This window comes from Brienomyrus brachyistius, chromosome 15 (assembly GCF_023856365.1).
Source record: "Brienomyrus brachyistius isolate T26 chromosome 15, BBRACH_0.4, whole genome shotgun sequence".
Classification (NCBI taxonomy): domain Eukaryota; kingdom Metazoa; phylum Chordata; class Actinopteri; order Osteoglossiformes; family Mormyridae; genus Brienomyrus; species Brienomyrus brachyistius.
Window position 1 is genome coordinate 17,219,403 of NC_064547.1, and position 16,600 is coordinate 17,236,002.

A 16,600-nucleotide genomic window follows, 5' to 3' on the forward strand; every position below is an offset into this window, starting at 1 on the left:
GTATGTATTATAACCACATGTAGCTTCACAAATTGAGACATTCAGGTCTGCATAGCAATAGATGTTTTCTTTGTAGTGTCTGCTGTTAAAGGTGCTGAAAGCAATGAGCAGCATTTATTTAAAGTAGAAAATTTAACGACGAGCCAATGCTCTCCTTGAAATGTAGTTTAATTTTGGCTAAATATAAAGACATTCGCAAGCAACACTGCAACCAGTGGACAAATTCCACCTTCATCAAGGTCCTCAAAAGTTTAAACATCTTTACTTTTAGAAAGTTGTTTATGAAATTCTTTAAGCGCATCAAAGGTGCAAAATAGCTTCAAACTTTTCAAGCGAAAACATTTTTTTTTTCCCAAAAAAAATCAGCAACATTGAAGGTCAGAGGAGAAAAAATTGCAAGAACAATGAACATGTAAGGACATCAAACAGGAGAAAAATTTCCATCTTCATTTTACACAGAAACAGCATCAGAACCGTATTTCAGTGTTTACCCCACCAGAACTTACTCTGGGCACATAATTTCACTTACACGCTTATTTATAGAAACAGCAACATCTTTCCAGGACAGCTGCTCATTCTTAACCAACATGCAAAAAGCAGTAATGGAATTGTTTAATACCTAACTATCTCCTAGTCCAATTCTGGAAGATTTTTAACATAAACGCTAACTTATAACCTTGTATTTCAGTTATTTTTAAATTTAAAAATTGCATAAAACATTGATTGTAATGCACGATAAATAGGGTATTACAGAACACCTTTTTGGTTGAGTAATAGTTTTAGAGCTCACTGATATTTTCTTGCATAATATGCTATTGTTACACACTGTTAAATGTAATGTACTAAGTCATTGTTCAGTGAATTTCACAATAAAGGACTAAATGACTGTTTATTAGGTTTTCTGCTTCTGCCTGTCCTGACACATGGTGAGTTTTACACTTGGGGCCTTTCCGTGTTGTACTGAGCAGATTCGATCCCACGGTCTTCACCGCAGCCCATCACTGTTCCTGGCTGTGAAGAGGCCTGCACCTCAGGAATCTTGGCCGTGATCAGGGAGTTGATGTAAGGCCAGATCTTGTTCGTCTCTGTCCCTGAGAAGGAGTGCAGGATTCCTTTGGACCTGATGATGACAAATGTAGGTCACCTTGGTGGCGCCAGATTCTTGTACGATCAGATCCTCTCTTGTTAAACGGAACCGTAACAGGAATGTCTGTCATAGATTAACCTTAGGTTACCCATCTATTGACTTTACAAATCCAGGTAGTGAGTAGGGGTTAGCCTGTCTGTCCCCAGAATGCACTAGGTTTGAAGGACACACACTCACATGCTCAATCACACACCATGAGTGGCTTAGGTGTAGCACCAAATCACATGTCATTGGTTATCGGACTGCAGGAAGAGGCCCGTTCCGACACAGAGAGCACATGCAGACTCCACACACAGAGCCGGGGATGAGGATCGAATCCCACACCCCGGGAGACGTGAAGCTGCTGTATTAGGTACTGAGCCGCCACACCTCCCAGCCGAAGTTATAAAGACACACATTAATCCATGCATTTTCTATACCCACTTGTCATTTTTTTTTGGGGCGGAGATCCTAAACCTATCCCAGAAGCTATGGGTGCAAGGCACACTCTGGTCACTCCAGTTCACCTTATCATGTTTTTGGACTGTGGGGGGGGGGGGGGGACACACCCCACGATGACATGGGGAGATCACGCAAACTCCACACGCCATGGCGGAAACTCAAACCCAAGTCCCAGAGGTGTGAGACTCACCTCTGCGCCACTGTGCTCCCCCAACGTAAAATAAAATAAGGAAAATAAACCCAAATCCAAAACCGAAAATGTAATGCTGCCCCGGATCTAACACAGTGGATATTCCTTAGACGTGAGCAGAGGCTTCTGCTGCAGTAATGCAGCAATATCCTTCCTCATGTGAATTAACCACTTCTGCTCTCCTTCTCCACAGTTCCGCAGTTGTCCAACTCTGCTTTGCTACAAACGGCTTCCTTATACCTCTCTTACTGGTTTACTAGCCTCTTTATACAGGTCTTCAGACTCTCTGCTCCATCACAGTGCTGTGATGGAAGAAGATCCCCCCCCCCGGCAGAAGCACTTGTTGTCTCATTGCCCTGTACATAATGCAGGTCATTTTCTGGCACCTCCTAAAGCAGTTTAAGGATTCAGAGCCTTGCTCAAGCTCCCCCCCCCGCGATATGATAACTGTGCCAGCTGTAGGAGTCAAACCAACGACCTTCCGGACATGAGCAAAGATTCCTAGCCTGCAGAGCCCCTTTGTCCTTGTTTAACTTGATTTGCATCGTATCTAGATGTTTTGCAAATTTCATCCTGCATGTTCCCTTGCGCCGGCGCCTCCTCTAACATTGTTGCAGATCTGACGTTTAACAGTTGCAGTCCAAACACACAGCACTCCAGTTACACGCTCACATAATTCACCATTGTGCTTAATAAGGTCACATATTACTTTCTGTCAGCAAGCCAGCTGCACACACCAGCCGCCTTAGGCTCCAGCTCAGGTTATTTTTTTTATTAACATGAGGCTTTAATCAAGATGTTTTTGAACACCTCACAGAACAAATCATAAGCCGTCTAACTGTCGGCTGTTCTTGCTGCACTCTGAAACACGATGAACTAGCCAGAAGCTACTCCGCTTTAAAACGCTACTGTTTATTACAGAGCAAGCTCTCCCTTTTGGAGAATTGTACTTAAATCATCATTTTGCTATTCGTACTAATATTCCAGTCTCATATAAATGAAGTTAAGATGACCTGCACCCCTTGAGATATAGTAAACTTAGACAAACAAGGAAACAAAGTTAGACAAATGTATTAAACAAACAAAAAAAAAACAAGGATTAGAGGAAACAAGACAGAACTAAATAAGACACACGGCCATTGAATTTGAGGGACAGCTACTCAGCAGCCACAAAGCTTTCTGGGATCACTGAAGGACGTTGACTTCAGCAAAGATCTGCGTGTGACTTCCTGCTGCTGTATCACTGATGACATGCTGGCATGCAGTATCCCAGCACGAGACACTGGCTGCAGCACCACAGAGAGGGAGGCCCTGCAGTACGTCACCAAGGCGTCACAGAAGATCGCTGGGAACCAGCTGTCGGTTCCGGAGGACACCTACAGCACTCAATGCCTCCGGGCAGCAACCAGCATCACCAGTGATCCAACACACTCCTGTTGCCACCTATTCACCCTCCTACCCTCTGGAAAGCCCTACAGGAGAGTTTGGGACTGTGGGGGAACACCCCACGACGACATGGGGAGAACATGCAAACTCTCAGGCTGAGGAACAGCTTCTACCCCAAAGCCATCAATCATCTCAACCAGGCAAGAAACAACAAACTCAAATAACATCACTCCACCACACCCCCCAGGAGCATTCCGTATGCACACATCACCCAAACTGCCCCCCCTAACAACTGCTAATTCTTAATCGCATGCTGATGATTAAAAAAAAAAAACTACAGTTTAATGCTGCCAAGTATGTGAATAAGTGAATATACTATTCCACTTTGATTCATCATTCAGTGTGATACTGTACATCCATATTCCATAGTATTATTAGTTTTATTTATCTTTTATAACATGCAGCGTTAGTGGGAAAGCACACAGAGTTTCATTCTATGACAGTGTTGGCTATTTCAGGTCCAGAAGCTGCAAATCCAGACCAGGATTTTGTTTCTACCAACCAGTTGAGTCCTCTGTGACTGACTCTTTATACTCAACTGGTTGGTAGAAACAAAATCTTGGTCTGGATTTGTAGCTTCTGGACCGGGAATGGCCAACACTGTTCAATGTGTACAATGACAATGAAAATATTCTATTCTATCGTTCTGATTGTCTTTACACCCACCTGTATAAATCTATGACTGGCTTGGCGATGTCTTTATAGTGCCTCAGTCTTGCCACCAGTGCCTCAGGCTTGTCCTCGTCACGCTGGACCAACGGCTCTCCGCTGATGTCATCCATACCCTGAGATCAATCGCAAGTTTGAAAAAAGCTGAAGAATCATCTGAAGCAGTGGCAGATACAGGCAGACAGGCTTGAGCCTGGAGCCGGGTGGGGAGAAGGCACTCACTTGGACTTCAGGGGGGTTGAACTCCATGTTATACACCCTCCCGCTGGCCGGGTGTATCCACCGGTGCCTCAACCGTTCCTTTAGTGTTTCTAACGGAATGTTGAGGCTGATGACCATATCCAGGGAGCATGTGTCATTCAGGGCGGAGGCCTGGGCCAGCGTCCGAGGGAAGCCTGGGAATGTGGATGCAGGTGTGTTTCTCAGGTAAATCTTGCAGATTTACTTTCTCACAATGAATCGGGCCAGTTCCCAACCAAGACACTTAAAGCTGTGGTTCTGCATCGATATTACATTTTAGGGTTGCAAAGTAGCGGAAAATTTCTGGAAACTTTCCATTCCATGGGAAGTTAAACTGGGGGATTTTGGAAATATTCCACTTTGGAAACTTTCCATGAGAATTAATGGGAATATATGGGATTTAACAGGAAAATTCCCAGAATTTTGCAATCCTAATAATAATATGCTTAGATATAAGACAAGTCTCAGCTTAGCTCTTCGTAACTCTACTAAGTTAGGAACTAGTCATTTTTTGGTGACCAATCACTACACCAAAACTAAAAGCATCTAATTTTAAGAGGCACAAGGTCTTCCTCCTCCATGGTTGAGGGCTAGAATCACACACCAGCCTCTCCTCATCACCTCCTCGTCACCTCCTCATCACCTCCCCATGACCCATCAGACTCCTCCAGTAACTCCATTCCCCCCACAGTTTGATGACTAATGGTGAAGTTAGTTAGTATGGATAAATTGCCCTAAATAACTGCATGAGTCAGTGTTTGCCCTGTGATGAACTGGCCAACCATCCAGGGTGTCCCCTGTCATCCCTACAGGCCAACCATGGCCTTGTATTGGATAAGCTATTACAGAAAATGGCTGTAAAATAATCTTGCTTAATCCTTTGATTGTATGCAACAAAACGAAAACGCAGAAGAATCACCCTACAGCCCCCCACCCCCTGCCCACCTCAGCTACAAAGTGCAATAAGCAAACAGTAACCTCACAGTCCTCATTTAGTAACTTATAAATCTCCTGACTGGGTTTGAACCCGTGTCCCGCCTAAAACAAACAACGCCTGTAAATTTTCAACAGCCAGCCGCCCCCCAACATTAAGAGCGATCAAGTTTGAGTAAGACTTTACTATTTAAATAAATGTTATTTACTCCATCCATTCCAGACATTTCTAACTGCATCCAAAAATGAACCTTCAAAGACGATTTACAGCACCGTTGTCTGTATCACTGGTGTCAAATTTGAAGGAAAGTCTATTAAGGGATGTTGTTTAAAACTGGGCTGTAGGCAAAATGAAATTTGAAATGTTACATCCTGCACAAAGACGCTTCCAAGAAGCCTTTTGCTTCATGCTAAACACATCAGCCTCATACCATCCAGGACCCAGCTGTGTCTTGTCATCTGCTCCAGTCGGGGTAGCAGCAGACATGTCATGACACAGTCTGGGACCAACAGGTCCTTGTCAATGTAGGTTTTTGCCAAAATACCAGCCTCTACAGGGGAGAGAAAAAAAGCAAGACTCCTGAGATGCTGTTAACAAAATTAACTGTTGCAAGCTGAGTACATACTGCCCAAATGCCCTGATACTGAAGCAAATTTTTTGCTAGATTCATAAGCTACGAACTCAAACATTAAACATTTATGAAGATAACAGCTTCAAAACACGCAATGCATGTGAACAACTTAATAACAGGAACTACAAAAAAGGATGTCTTTAAATTATACATTTTCTTATTTAACATATTTTTCATATCGTCACAAAGTTTACTAGTCACAATGCCTGATAGTCCGTCTTTATCAAACACCGCTCGCCTGACAATCAATAAGCGGCTTTTATGTTTACTTAATGAGCTGTGTAAGCTTATAATTCCTGTCAAATGTCGCGTAACAACTATAACCACGTACTAACATGCATGACGAAAGTACAGCATGAAAGTTACAGCAGACTTAATAGCAGAGTATTATTAACGTAATCGAACAGTGAGCAATCCATCTAGAATATGTAATCCCGATTATTCAAAGATTTGATCAAATATCAATTACTTTTTTGCAAAAAAAAAAGATAAAAAAATGTGTCTGAACATGCCAAAACCACAGCAAAGCTCTGCATAAGTAAATATTTAGGCGTTGCAGCCAGAAGGGTTACAGCAGGACAGAGTTAGCCCAGTGTGCACAAAACAAAGTTCTCTTCCATTAGTAGAAATATAAAGTTAATAGTGACTAAATCACTGTGACACTTCGATGACAGATTATGAACGCATAAAATACAGTAAATTAATTATGCATAAAACCTTTTGCAGCAGGCAAACAAATTTGATATTCTTGTCAGTAAAGACAAGTAATTTAAAAACCGGGCGTCTATTACATTAACACCGAATGCATTTGTGTTCAAAGGCCGTCAACTGCCGTTAAGGGAAAAGTTATCCAGTATTATTATTGCAGGTAGATTTGAGCCACTTTCAACTTCATTGAGCTTTATGCATGAACACGTTTCATATATGTGGCGTGGTCGCATGGGAGGTATCGTGATGCCCACCGGTGCTCGCAGAAATGTTCTCCCGCACGAAATCGCCGCTGGACAGATGTTGGAGGCCGAAGCTCTGCGCGATTCTCGCCGAGATGGTTCCCTTTCCCGAGCCCGGAGGACCCAGCACCACAGCCCGGAAAATCCTATTTGCCATTTCCTATTTGGACAACTAAACAGTGATCTGTAAACACAAAGACAAATAAAAAAAACCTCCGATGGCTTTTGTTAAGACCAGCAAATGAAATAGTCGCTCTAGTGTTTGTTAACTCCGAAGCTAACTCGTTATTGATAAGCACGCCAATAGTCACGCACTTTGCGTACGTTTCGCCTTCTTACGTACAAACCTTCCTAAAACACAACGCACCAAATACCAGTTTACACGGCAGTAGATTATGACACACGCATTATTTTTAGATATAATGACAAAATAACTAACTTCGTGCTCATCTGAACTAGCACAATAGCCCATCTGCTGCAGAGAAAACAAATATAACAATGCATGTAAATATATACTCGGGAGAAATTCAACTGTTTGCTCACCTCAATATCTCTGCTATTTACTAATACTGAAGCCTTTAAGTTAACATGGAAAATGCTCAAACCAAGTTTGCACAGAAATGTTACTCTCCGCCCACTGCGCCTTTAAGAAACGGTATCTTTTTTGCAAATGAATGGGGGGGGGAGTCCCGATGGCCAAAATACACAAATCCTCATTAAAATGGGCGCAAACGCATCACACATAGCAGCTGACTTCGAATCGGTTTGTCTCGTTTCGCTCATAAGGGCTGTGATAAGAAGTGAGCGATGATAATCTGATTCGAAATCAGTAATGTGCAAGCATTCAGTCGCCAGAATACCAGAAGTTGCAATACGCAAGCATGTGTTTTTTTAAGTACGCCTTCGTGTAGGCTTCTGGTAGTTGTAGTTCTCTAAAATATACGTGTTGATTTTTGTAAGAATAAGTTAATTTTGATTTATGCAAGTGCATAATCCTGCAGGTACACTAAAGGGATGACAATTTAAAACCCATGAAAGTTTGAGGTCATTTTTCATATCATATTTTATACGAGGCATCCGACCTAATAAATAATAATAAAATCTTAATTATATCTAGTCTGCCTCTAGTCAAAAACGTTAAATTAAATTCGAACATATTGAATTACGTTTCAAATATGGTTCTAGATTTGGTTTTCATAGTAAGTCACAGAAGAACGGTCAAATTATAGACTCTGGAACTTTATGTGCGTAAATACACTACAGAACGGTAGTCGGCGCTGGATGGCTAGTAAGGGGGATGTTTTTACGGTTCTCTTGAGATACTAACGAGAGGAGGCCATTTGGCCCATCAAGCTCGTTTGGGGAGAAGTTAACTAATAGGTCAGAGTTATTCAAATCTTATCAAGCTCTGATTTGAAGGAACCCAGGGTTTTAGCTTGCGCTACACTAGCAGTAAGACTATTCCATACTCTAACTACATGCTGTGTAAAGAAATTCATTTTTAAATGTTCTCCCGTTAATTTCCACCTATGGCCACGAGTTATAGTATTTAAATTAATATTTAAGTAGCTATTTGGTTGAACAGCATTGAGACCTCTTAGAATCTTATATACCTGGATCATGTCCCCCCTTAGTCTCCTTTGCTCGAGGCTGAACAGATTCAGCTCAGCTAACCTCTCCTCATAAGACATTCCTCTAAGACCAGGAATCATTCTCGTAGCCCTACGTTGCACCTTTTCCAGGGCAGCAATGTCCTTCTTAAGGTATGGTGACCAAACCTGCACACAATCCTCCTTACCAAGGAATTATATAATAGTAGCATCACTTCCCTTGACTTAAACTCCACACACCTAGAGATGTAACCCAACATCCTATTGGCCTTTTTATTGCTTCCCCACACTGGCAAGAGTGGGACATGGAAGCATCAACATACACACCGAGCATCAACTTTCTCATAATCAGCTACCTTTATTTCAGTGAAACCCATAAAATACCTGTACTTTATATTTCTGCCCCCTGCATGGATTACCTTACATTTATCTACATTAAATTTCATCTGCCAGGTATCAGCAAATAAGGATCTCACTGTAGCCTCTGTGCCACTAGTTCAATACCTGCTACATCACCCACCTTGGTGTCGTCTGCAAATTTAACCAGTTTACTGTTTATATCGGTGTCAAAGTCATTAATGTAAATTAAGAATAACAGTGGTCCTAAAATTGTACTCTGGCCCTTACTATCCTACAGATTAGTGATTTCAGCTTTTAGAACTCAAACTGTCTGCCCCCCAGTCCCTAATTTAAACACTACTCAGCTACTCTACACAAACGCCTCCCCAATACACTGGTTCCCCTCGGGTTCAGATGCAACCCATCCGGCTTAAACAGGTCCCACCAGTTCCAGAAGGTCCTCCAGTGCCCCATAAACCTGAACTCCTCTTTCCTACACCTCCCGTTTAGCCACATGTTTAATCTCCTTATCTCAATGAACTCGGCCTGGCTCACACCTGGCATTGGAAGTATCCCAGAGAATACCACCGTGGACGTTCTGCTTCTAAGATAATCTGCGAGTTCTACCTCCCCTTTCCTGGGGAGCAGGGGCCTCCCCAATCTCACAGCATAAGGCTACAAGGTGGCAGAGACCGTGGACATAATAGCGATCCATCATAGCACACTCGGGATTCGTTTTTTTTTTTTTTTTTTTTTTTTTAAACTCTGCTACATTGATCAATTTGTTTGGATGAATCTTTACAGCCAAATATTCAGGCAGTTTCATTTTTAAAACTCGATACACGGTATAAACATATGACTTTGTTAATTTGTATTAGACAAAGCTTCATATCGTAAACATGTTCGATTTACAGGTTGTCCGAGAATACGGCCCGTCTAACGTCATGTACCGCAGTACTTACATTATTTGCGCACTTACATTTTTTAACCGCACTCAACTCGATAGAGACAGAATATTTGACCGCAGATATGAAAGGTACAAAATATTGAATTATGACTATTTATATAAAAAAAAAATTATATTGTGTAATTCAAAATTGCTCTATAATTTTAAGAGTATCGATCGAACCAGACGTTGTTAATAATAATAGTAATATTACTACTACTATTATTATTATTATTATTATTATTATTATATAAATGCACGGGGAAGTTATGAATGTTAATGGGAAAAATATTAGTTACTAGCCATTTAAACAATCTGACTTTCCATTTATAAAACGGATCACTTTCTGACAGCAATGTCGATACAATATAATAATGTCGATATAATAGCGGTAACTACCATTTGTGAAGTTTGATATTCAACATTCGTTTGACATTCGGAAAACTTATCCTTTGCATTAGATATTAACACATACAGTATTTGCTATGATAACAATTTCGTGGACAAACGACATAATTCAATGCAGAACAACCACAAATCGAAACGAAACGACGTGTTATATATTTCGCATAGAAAACATTAAGGCGGAGCGCACCCACCATCGCAGTATCCCTCTCTGCTGGGGCTACCGATATAGGGACCGTCAAAAAACTACTGCAAGACACGCAAAAAGGTTTACAGAGGAGAAAATTCATTCAACTATCTTCTAGTCGGGATCATTGCGTGAATTAAGACCACACCCCTGTTAGAATGCCGTGTTTAAAAGGAGACTACAATAAATCATGTGTTTCCCACATTTAATGTGATCTATATTCAGTACAATTCAGTTGTTAAACAAATCTGTGAGGATATAAAAATAAGCTGGTTGCATAGGTATACACAGCCTTAAACTAACGGTTTGTTGAAACACCTTTTGATTTAGTTACAGAATTCCATCTTTTTGGGTGTACACCTGCCATCGATTAAAGTGACTGTGATTAACCCCAAATAAAGTTCAGCTATCCTATTAGGATCTTCCTGACATTTACTCGGTTGCATCCTATAGCAGATAAAATGGCTTGCAGAGAGTTTGCGAAGATTCAAAGGGATCTTATTCATGAAAGGTCTCAGTCAGGAGAATGAAACAAAAAACATCCGTGGCATGAGATACACCATGGAATACCGTCATCAAGAAGTGGAGAAAATGTGGGAGGACAGTGACATTACTGAGAACTGGACGCCCCTTGCAATTATTGAAAAGACGAGATGGAAACTGGTCAAGGAGGCTGCCAAGAGGCCTACAGCAACTGTGAAGGGGCTGCAGGAATTTCTGGAAAGTACTGGTGGTGGTACTACTTGCGACAACATTCTCCATTATTATCCTTATATCTGGACTATGGGGTCAGGCCGGAAGCCTTTTTTCGCAAAGAAAAACATTCAGGCCCAGTTAAATTTTGCAAAAAAAATAGTCTCCCAAAAGCATGTGGGAAAATGTGTTTTGGTTTGATGAAACCAAGGTTGACCTTTATAGCCACAATTTTCCCACAAAAAACACCACCCCACATCACCAAATTAACACCATAACCACGGTGAAGCATGGTCTGGGCTTGGTGTTCTTCAGCTGCAGCTGGAGCTTAAGTCAAGGTGGAGGGACTTTTGAACAGTTCCAAACCTTCAGGTGTCTCATAGAAAGCTGAAGATGAAGAGGAATTCCACCTTTCTGCATGACAGTGACCCCAAGCAGACTCTCTGTCACCCTTATCAGTTACATGTCCCCTTAGACTAGGGGTACCAGCCTGAACGCTGTAATTAAATCAAATGGTGCTTTCGCAAGGTATTAGTTTGAGCTTATTGTACATTTTATACCCCTGCAAAATTTGTTTGTTTTGCAATTGAATTGTACAGGATATAGGTGTCATTCAAGGTCGGAAATATTTTTAAATGATTTATTGTGGTCTCATTTTTTTACATCACAAAAACCAGGCATTTTATCAGGGGTGTGTAAGATGAGATTTATATCCACTGTACTTCCAAAAACATGCCTTGTGGTATGTGAGGAATATTAGTCTGTACATGTCAGAGTTGTTTTGACATCACCAGGTCACATGGTTGAAGAGATTAATAAATTTCATTGATTCATTTGGCATTCAAAAAATTGCCAAAAATAAATAAAACCAATATTTCAGCATATGAGTATCCACTTCTGCCTTTCATCGATAGCCTTAATTCATACAATGAACCCGACAAGAAGATAGTTTGAACGAGATTTCCCCTCTGTAAGCCTTTTTGCGAGTCTGGTAGTAGTTTTGTGACGGTTCCTATATCGGTAGCCCCAGCAGAGACACATACTGCGATGGTGGGTGCCTTAATGTTTTCTGTGTGAAATATATAACGTGTCGTTTCGTGTCGGTTTGGTTACCCTGTACTGAATTATGTCGTTTATCCACGAAATCATAGTGAACGATGTATATGTTAATGATATTAATCAAAAGTATAAGATTAAACTAACTTTACTATGGTAAAATAGCGGACCATCTGTATTGCAGTATCTAATTGACATAAACAAACAACACAATATTAAGCTATATAGGCTTAGTTGCAGTTATACTGTGTAACCAAACTTAACACACTGATTGCTGCGCTACTCAGACAGTGTCATTACCTAGCTGTACTTTTTCCTTAAGCATTTTTAGCAGCCTCGACCCGGAAGCGAGGTTTTCTATTTGTCACATGGCTAAACCATTTCAATAACAACAAAAAATGGCGACAATCACGTTGCTCAATGTGCTCTTGCTGCGTCATTAAAAATTACTGTAAACACAAGAGAATAACAGGAAAATTACGGGTAAGCTTTGCTGGCATGCTTACGACAGAAAAAATATATTGACTAGTTGGATAATATTTATCATCCGACCATTGTTACGATTCTTATTTAAACATGGGGTATATGTTTTTGCTTTGAAAGGGGTGTGTACGGTACTGGGCGTTAGCATTTTGGTTGCATTAAACAACAGTTGCAAATCTAGGTAATAGTAACATTTAATACAAATGTCAAGTTGTGGAATATATATGCACATCTATTTTCTTGGTGTCTTGTGAATAAATTCCTCTGCAAATGCATCGCCCACGTCATGTTATTATTTACAGCGAACTACGTATAAATTCTCGAAATGTAACCATGTGTCTTCAACTGGTCGCCAGTGTTTGATATAGCTGCGTTTAATTTCTAAATATCATTGCGCTTTCTATATTTTGCCAACTTGTTTCGCTTGTTTGCTTATGATATTTAATTCTTTATATTGGATTTCAGACGTTGCGCATTATAGAAAGCAATGCGTGGACTCGCAATTCCCCAAACTAGCACTTCGCTTGCATTAGCTCTACATTAGGGGTTGGTGCTGTTTGTCGGCGGCGTTGCGCAGATGTTATTTTTAATAAATTTGGCAGCAATCCCTAAGGCCCTACGATCGCTAACTGTACTAATCGAGTTGTTTACACGGAGCGGACAGCGCGGAGGGGCGCGGCTGTAATCGGAGCCGACGCCAATGGGCGCGCTACGTGATTGGACGGTTGAGCGCCGGGGGAGGAGCCACGCCGTCGTGCCTGGAATGACGTAAGCGTGTGTTTGGCACGGGGGATCGTGAGCAGCCTCGCCTGTCAGCGAGCGCTGTCCTACGGCGCTATTTGTTTGTTTATGAAGTTGAACTCCTTTTTTGGTAACACTGACTATTGATAATATATGATTGATGTACACACACACACATATATTTATATATATATATATATACACACACACACGCCACGCACACAAGGTTTAGTATTTCAAATTAATGCGCCGATCAATTTTTTCGCACTCCTCGCAGCCCCAAATTTTGCACGCGACAGTGTAAGCGGCACGGAGGGGACCGTGAGCAGTTTCATTATCTTAATCTGAGGTACTGTGAGTAAACCTTCGTGGTTTTTGTCAAGTAGACGAGCAACTACTATAGCCCTGCAGCGTGTCTTAATTCAGTACAGAATATAGGGCGTTTTGGACGTCCGATTAAACAATTTCTTAGGTTCTGTTCAAACGTGTCAGCTCGTGTGCTGTACTGGTTAAGCGACCATATTTGTTTCCAGAAATGTAGGCAATGAGAAGGTGGGCGCGTGTTATAGTGCCACAGACTCAGGTTATTAATTTACTATAGTATTTCAAGCTGTATAAAAAGGAAAAGTAAACAATATGAAGATATACATGTTTATTATTAAAATATACTACTCAAAGTAAACATAAAGTAACAAAAAATGTTATTTGGTTGCAAATGTTGCAATATTTAATTCATTTTACTTATATTTTACTCAAAAAATCTTCCCCAACAGACAATAATAAAGATTTTGAATCAGCAAAAACAACAAATTATCTTCTGAAGTTTTTGCACACATTTTATTATTGCTGGTATTTAAATGAGGGCACTCGTACCAGAGTGACATGTGTGCTGTCTGACTGCCGTGCCACTGGGTCCTGCCTCCTGGACTGCAGCCCCCGCATCCTAGCGCGCAGCTGCACATCGCTGACACCCACAGCTCTGCCTGATGCTACAGGCTTTCCTCCTTCAGTTATCACAGTGCTGATGCTGTCCATTCTAAAGGTACAGTACTGTGATAACTGAAAGATGGCGGCCGACTTTACACCCCCGCAGCCTGAACTGGACAGAGAGGTCACATGGGCTTAAAAAAACAAGTGGAAAATTTGGCAGAATTTACCCATGTATCGAAGTATGTGTGTGTGTATTATATATATATATTATATTATATATATATGAGAAATGGAAATGTGCCATTTTTGTGTCATTTCATGATTATGATTAAAAGTAATTGTCAAACTGAGTCCATTTTGCATTGATATTAATCAACACATCATTAACATCAATTATTATTTTATAATGCTGGGTGACCAAATGAATGAACTGAAGGTGAGTGCCCCTTTAACAGTGTTACTTCTAGTAGTGTCCGTTATCATTCGCGGTGAGCTGTTAATTATTCATTATCACTGACAACTACAACAATAGCATATATTGCTTTTATCTTCACACACATTTCATTATATTTTACATATAAGGAAATCATATTTAAATAAACTATTATATAAATAAATAAGGCATATAGGTATGGCTGAGTCTAATCGACTGAAAAGTGCCAATTTTTCCCTCTTAAAAATGTACGTAATTCCTCTTTCAGTTCAGTTCAGTTCATGTTTCTCTTCCACATTTTATACAGGATAATTCTCACTTAAAAACACAGGAAGCTTGTTATCTAGCCGTGAATCTCAACATGGCGTGAAAAAAAGCCTGTTTCTTCCTTTTCATTGTTCTCTATAGTCCATGTTAAAGATCAGTTTGCATCTCATAAAGAAAGATGACATTGAGTTCTTAGACTAATGATTGTACCAGGACAGAAAATGGAACTTCAAAAGTATTTTAATTATCCTGTATTGCTACTTAACACACACACAAAACATTAGTATGATATTTGTTGTTTGTGCACCACAGCCCTCTATGGGATATACGGTTATGGACAATGGATGAACAGACAAGTTAAGTCATTAAGTAAACCATTAATCACAAGGTATGAAATTGTTATTTATAGCACTGAGTATAATAAAGGCCATTATTGTATTAGTACTTAGGGATTTAGTTATTGTCATTTGAATTATTTTGCAAAAAAAAATGGGGGCCTCTAATCTGTCTTACTCTGCAAATGATGTGGAGTTAGTTTTTTTTCAATAATTGCTTTTATGTGTGAGGGTACTTTGAATTTAACTTTTAAAACAGTTAAGGTATTGTGCTTTTCTGTAAAAGAATTTCTTCTCGGTTGTGGAACAATTAACCTTTTGCCTCAATAATTGCCTAATTTTGACGTGTCAGCTTGCCAAAGTTGCATGTTCATGTCACTAATTAGGCATTTTTAAGCTCACGCAGCAAATATTAGTTTTTCCTCGATTGCATTGGCACATTTTCCAAATAACTAAACATTCGCAAATCAACAAGCGTAGAATGATCAGACATTGACAAGGAGAAAGTGGAAACACCTGACATTCAGAACCTGAGCTCAGAGCGCAGAACCATGACAATGACATTATCTATTTTATCTACGTATTTTTGATTCATGGTTCAAACAGTGCTGGTTGTACTTTTCATTTCAGTGGCACTGACTAATTCATTGGAAGGAGTTTTTCCTTTTGTGACACGAGTTAATTGTTTTGGGTAATTTACAGCCTTTTGCAGATAAACAATGGTGTTGTGCTATGTGCATGAACTCCTCTGAGAAAGGCTCTTATAGTCGTGAGAATGTTAAGTATGTTTCATGATATGTGCCAAAGCGATCAAGAAAATCTGCTATAGAAGCCCTGGTAAAATAGCAGAGGGATCTGCATATAGCTGAGAACCTTCACCGCCCAGTTTCTTATGTTGGGTGGGGTCGCGGCTCCTGGATAGAACATGCAAACTCCACACGCACGGAACGATGTCAGAGACTCGACTGCTGCTCCCAGCGATGTGAGGTACCAGCCCGAACACTGCACCACCTCGGACATCAAGTGAAATTCATGACATGCAAAGATACTTAAGAATTCCTATTATGCACACTTACACAACTCAACATCTGCTTGTTTCATTCACATACCACCATTCGTGGAATCTCCACGGTTCTGATGCATAAAAATGTGTTGTGAACATTTTGCTGGTGTCTGATTATTTAATTGCCCAGCCGGTGGTAGTACTGTGCATTTTTGGTTTAGTTTAAGAACGATTTCCCCCTAGTGCGCCGATAGCTGTCGGGCACTTTTTTTATCATGCCTACAGGACTCATTTGACTGGTATTTGTTTTCGCACGCCAGTGTCATCGTTGCTGTTGATTCAGGAAAAGCGGAAGAGTGGGAACAACTCCACTCGCCATGTGGCGTTAAACTACTCTTCTGTTGTTCTCAGAACTTGGCAAAGCAAAACAAATATTAAATTCCGTATTTGAGGGGCATAATATGCCCGCTAATTAAAGTATGCTTGTCAGTGTAGAATAAGATCGTTGTTTATGAATGCATAGA

General features: G+C 40.5%; 1 protein-coding gene across 2 annotated transcripts; it reads right to left on the bottom strand.

Moving 5' to 3' along the window:
* Nucleotides 1-150: 150 nt before the first annotated feature.
* Nucleotides 151-10,265, bottom strand: ak4 (adenylate kinase 4). Of its 2 annotated transcripts, none has more exons than XM_048976311.1 (6): nucleotides 10,143-10,265; nucleotides 6,661-6,832; nucleotides 5,498-5,617; nucleotides 4,116-4,288; nucleotides 3,891-4,009; nucleotides 151-1,120 (listed from the first exon to the last, which is right to left on the bottom strand). In XM_048976311.1, exons 2-6 carry the CDS (start codon nucleotides 6,803-6,805, stop codon nucleotides 934-936), a joined length of 744 nt encoding a protein of 247 aa, XP_048832268.1. In that variant the 5' UTR covers nucleotides 6,806-6,832; nucleotides 10,143-10,265; the 3' UTR covers nucleotides 151-933. The 2 variants fall into 2 exon arrangements, with proteins under 2 accessions (XP_048832268.1, XP_048832267.1); XM_048976310.1 differs by lacking the exon at nucleotides 10,143-10,265 and adding an exon at nucleotides 7,192-7,353.
* Between the last annotated feature and the right edge of the window lie 6,335 nt (nucleotides 10,266-16,600).

Excerpts from the sequence above, each read along its gene's own strand:
- ak4 (XM_048976311.1), bottom strand. The coding sequence starts at position 6,805 with ATGGCAAATAGGATTTTCCGGGCTGTGGTGCTGGGTCCTCCGGGCTCG. Across the intron at positions 5,618-6,660 it reads GAACATTTCTGCGAGCACCG|AGGCTGGTATTTTGGCAAAA; the intron begins GTGGGCATCACG and ends TCTCCCCTGTAG. Across the intron at positions 1,121-3,890 it reads CCAGTCATAGATTTATACAG|GTCCAAAGGAATCCTGCACT; the intron begins GTGGGTGTAAAG and ends TGTCATCATCAG.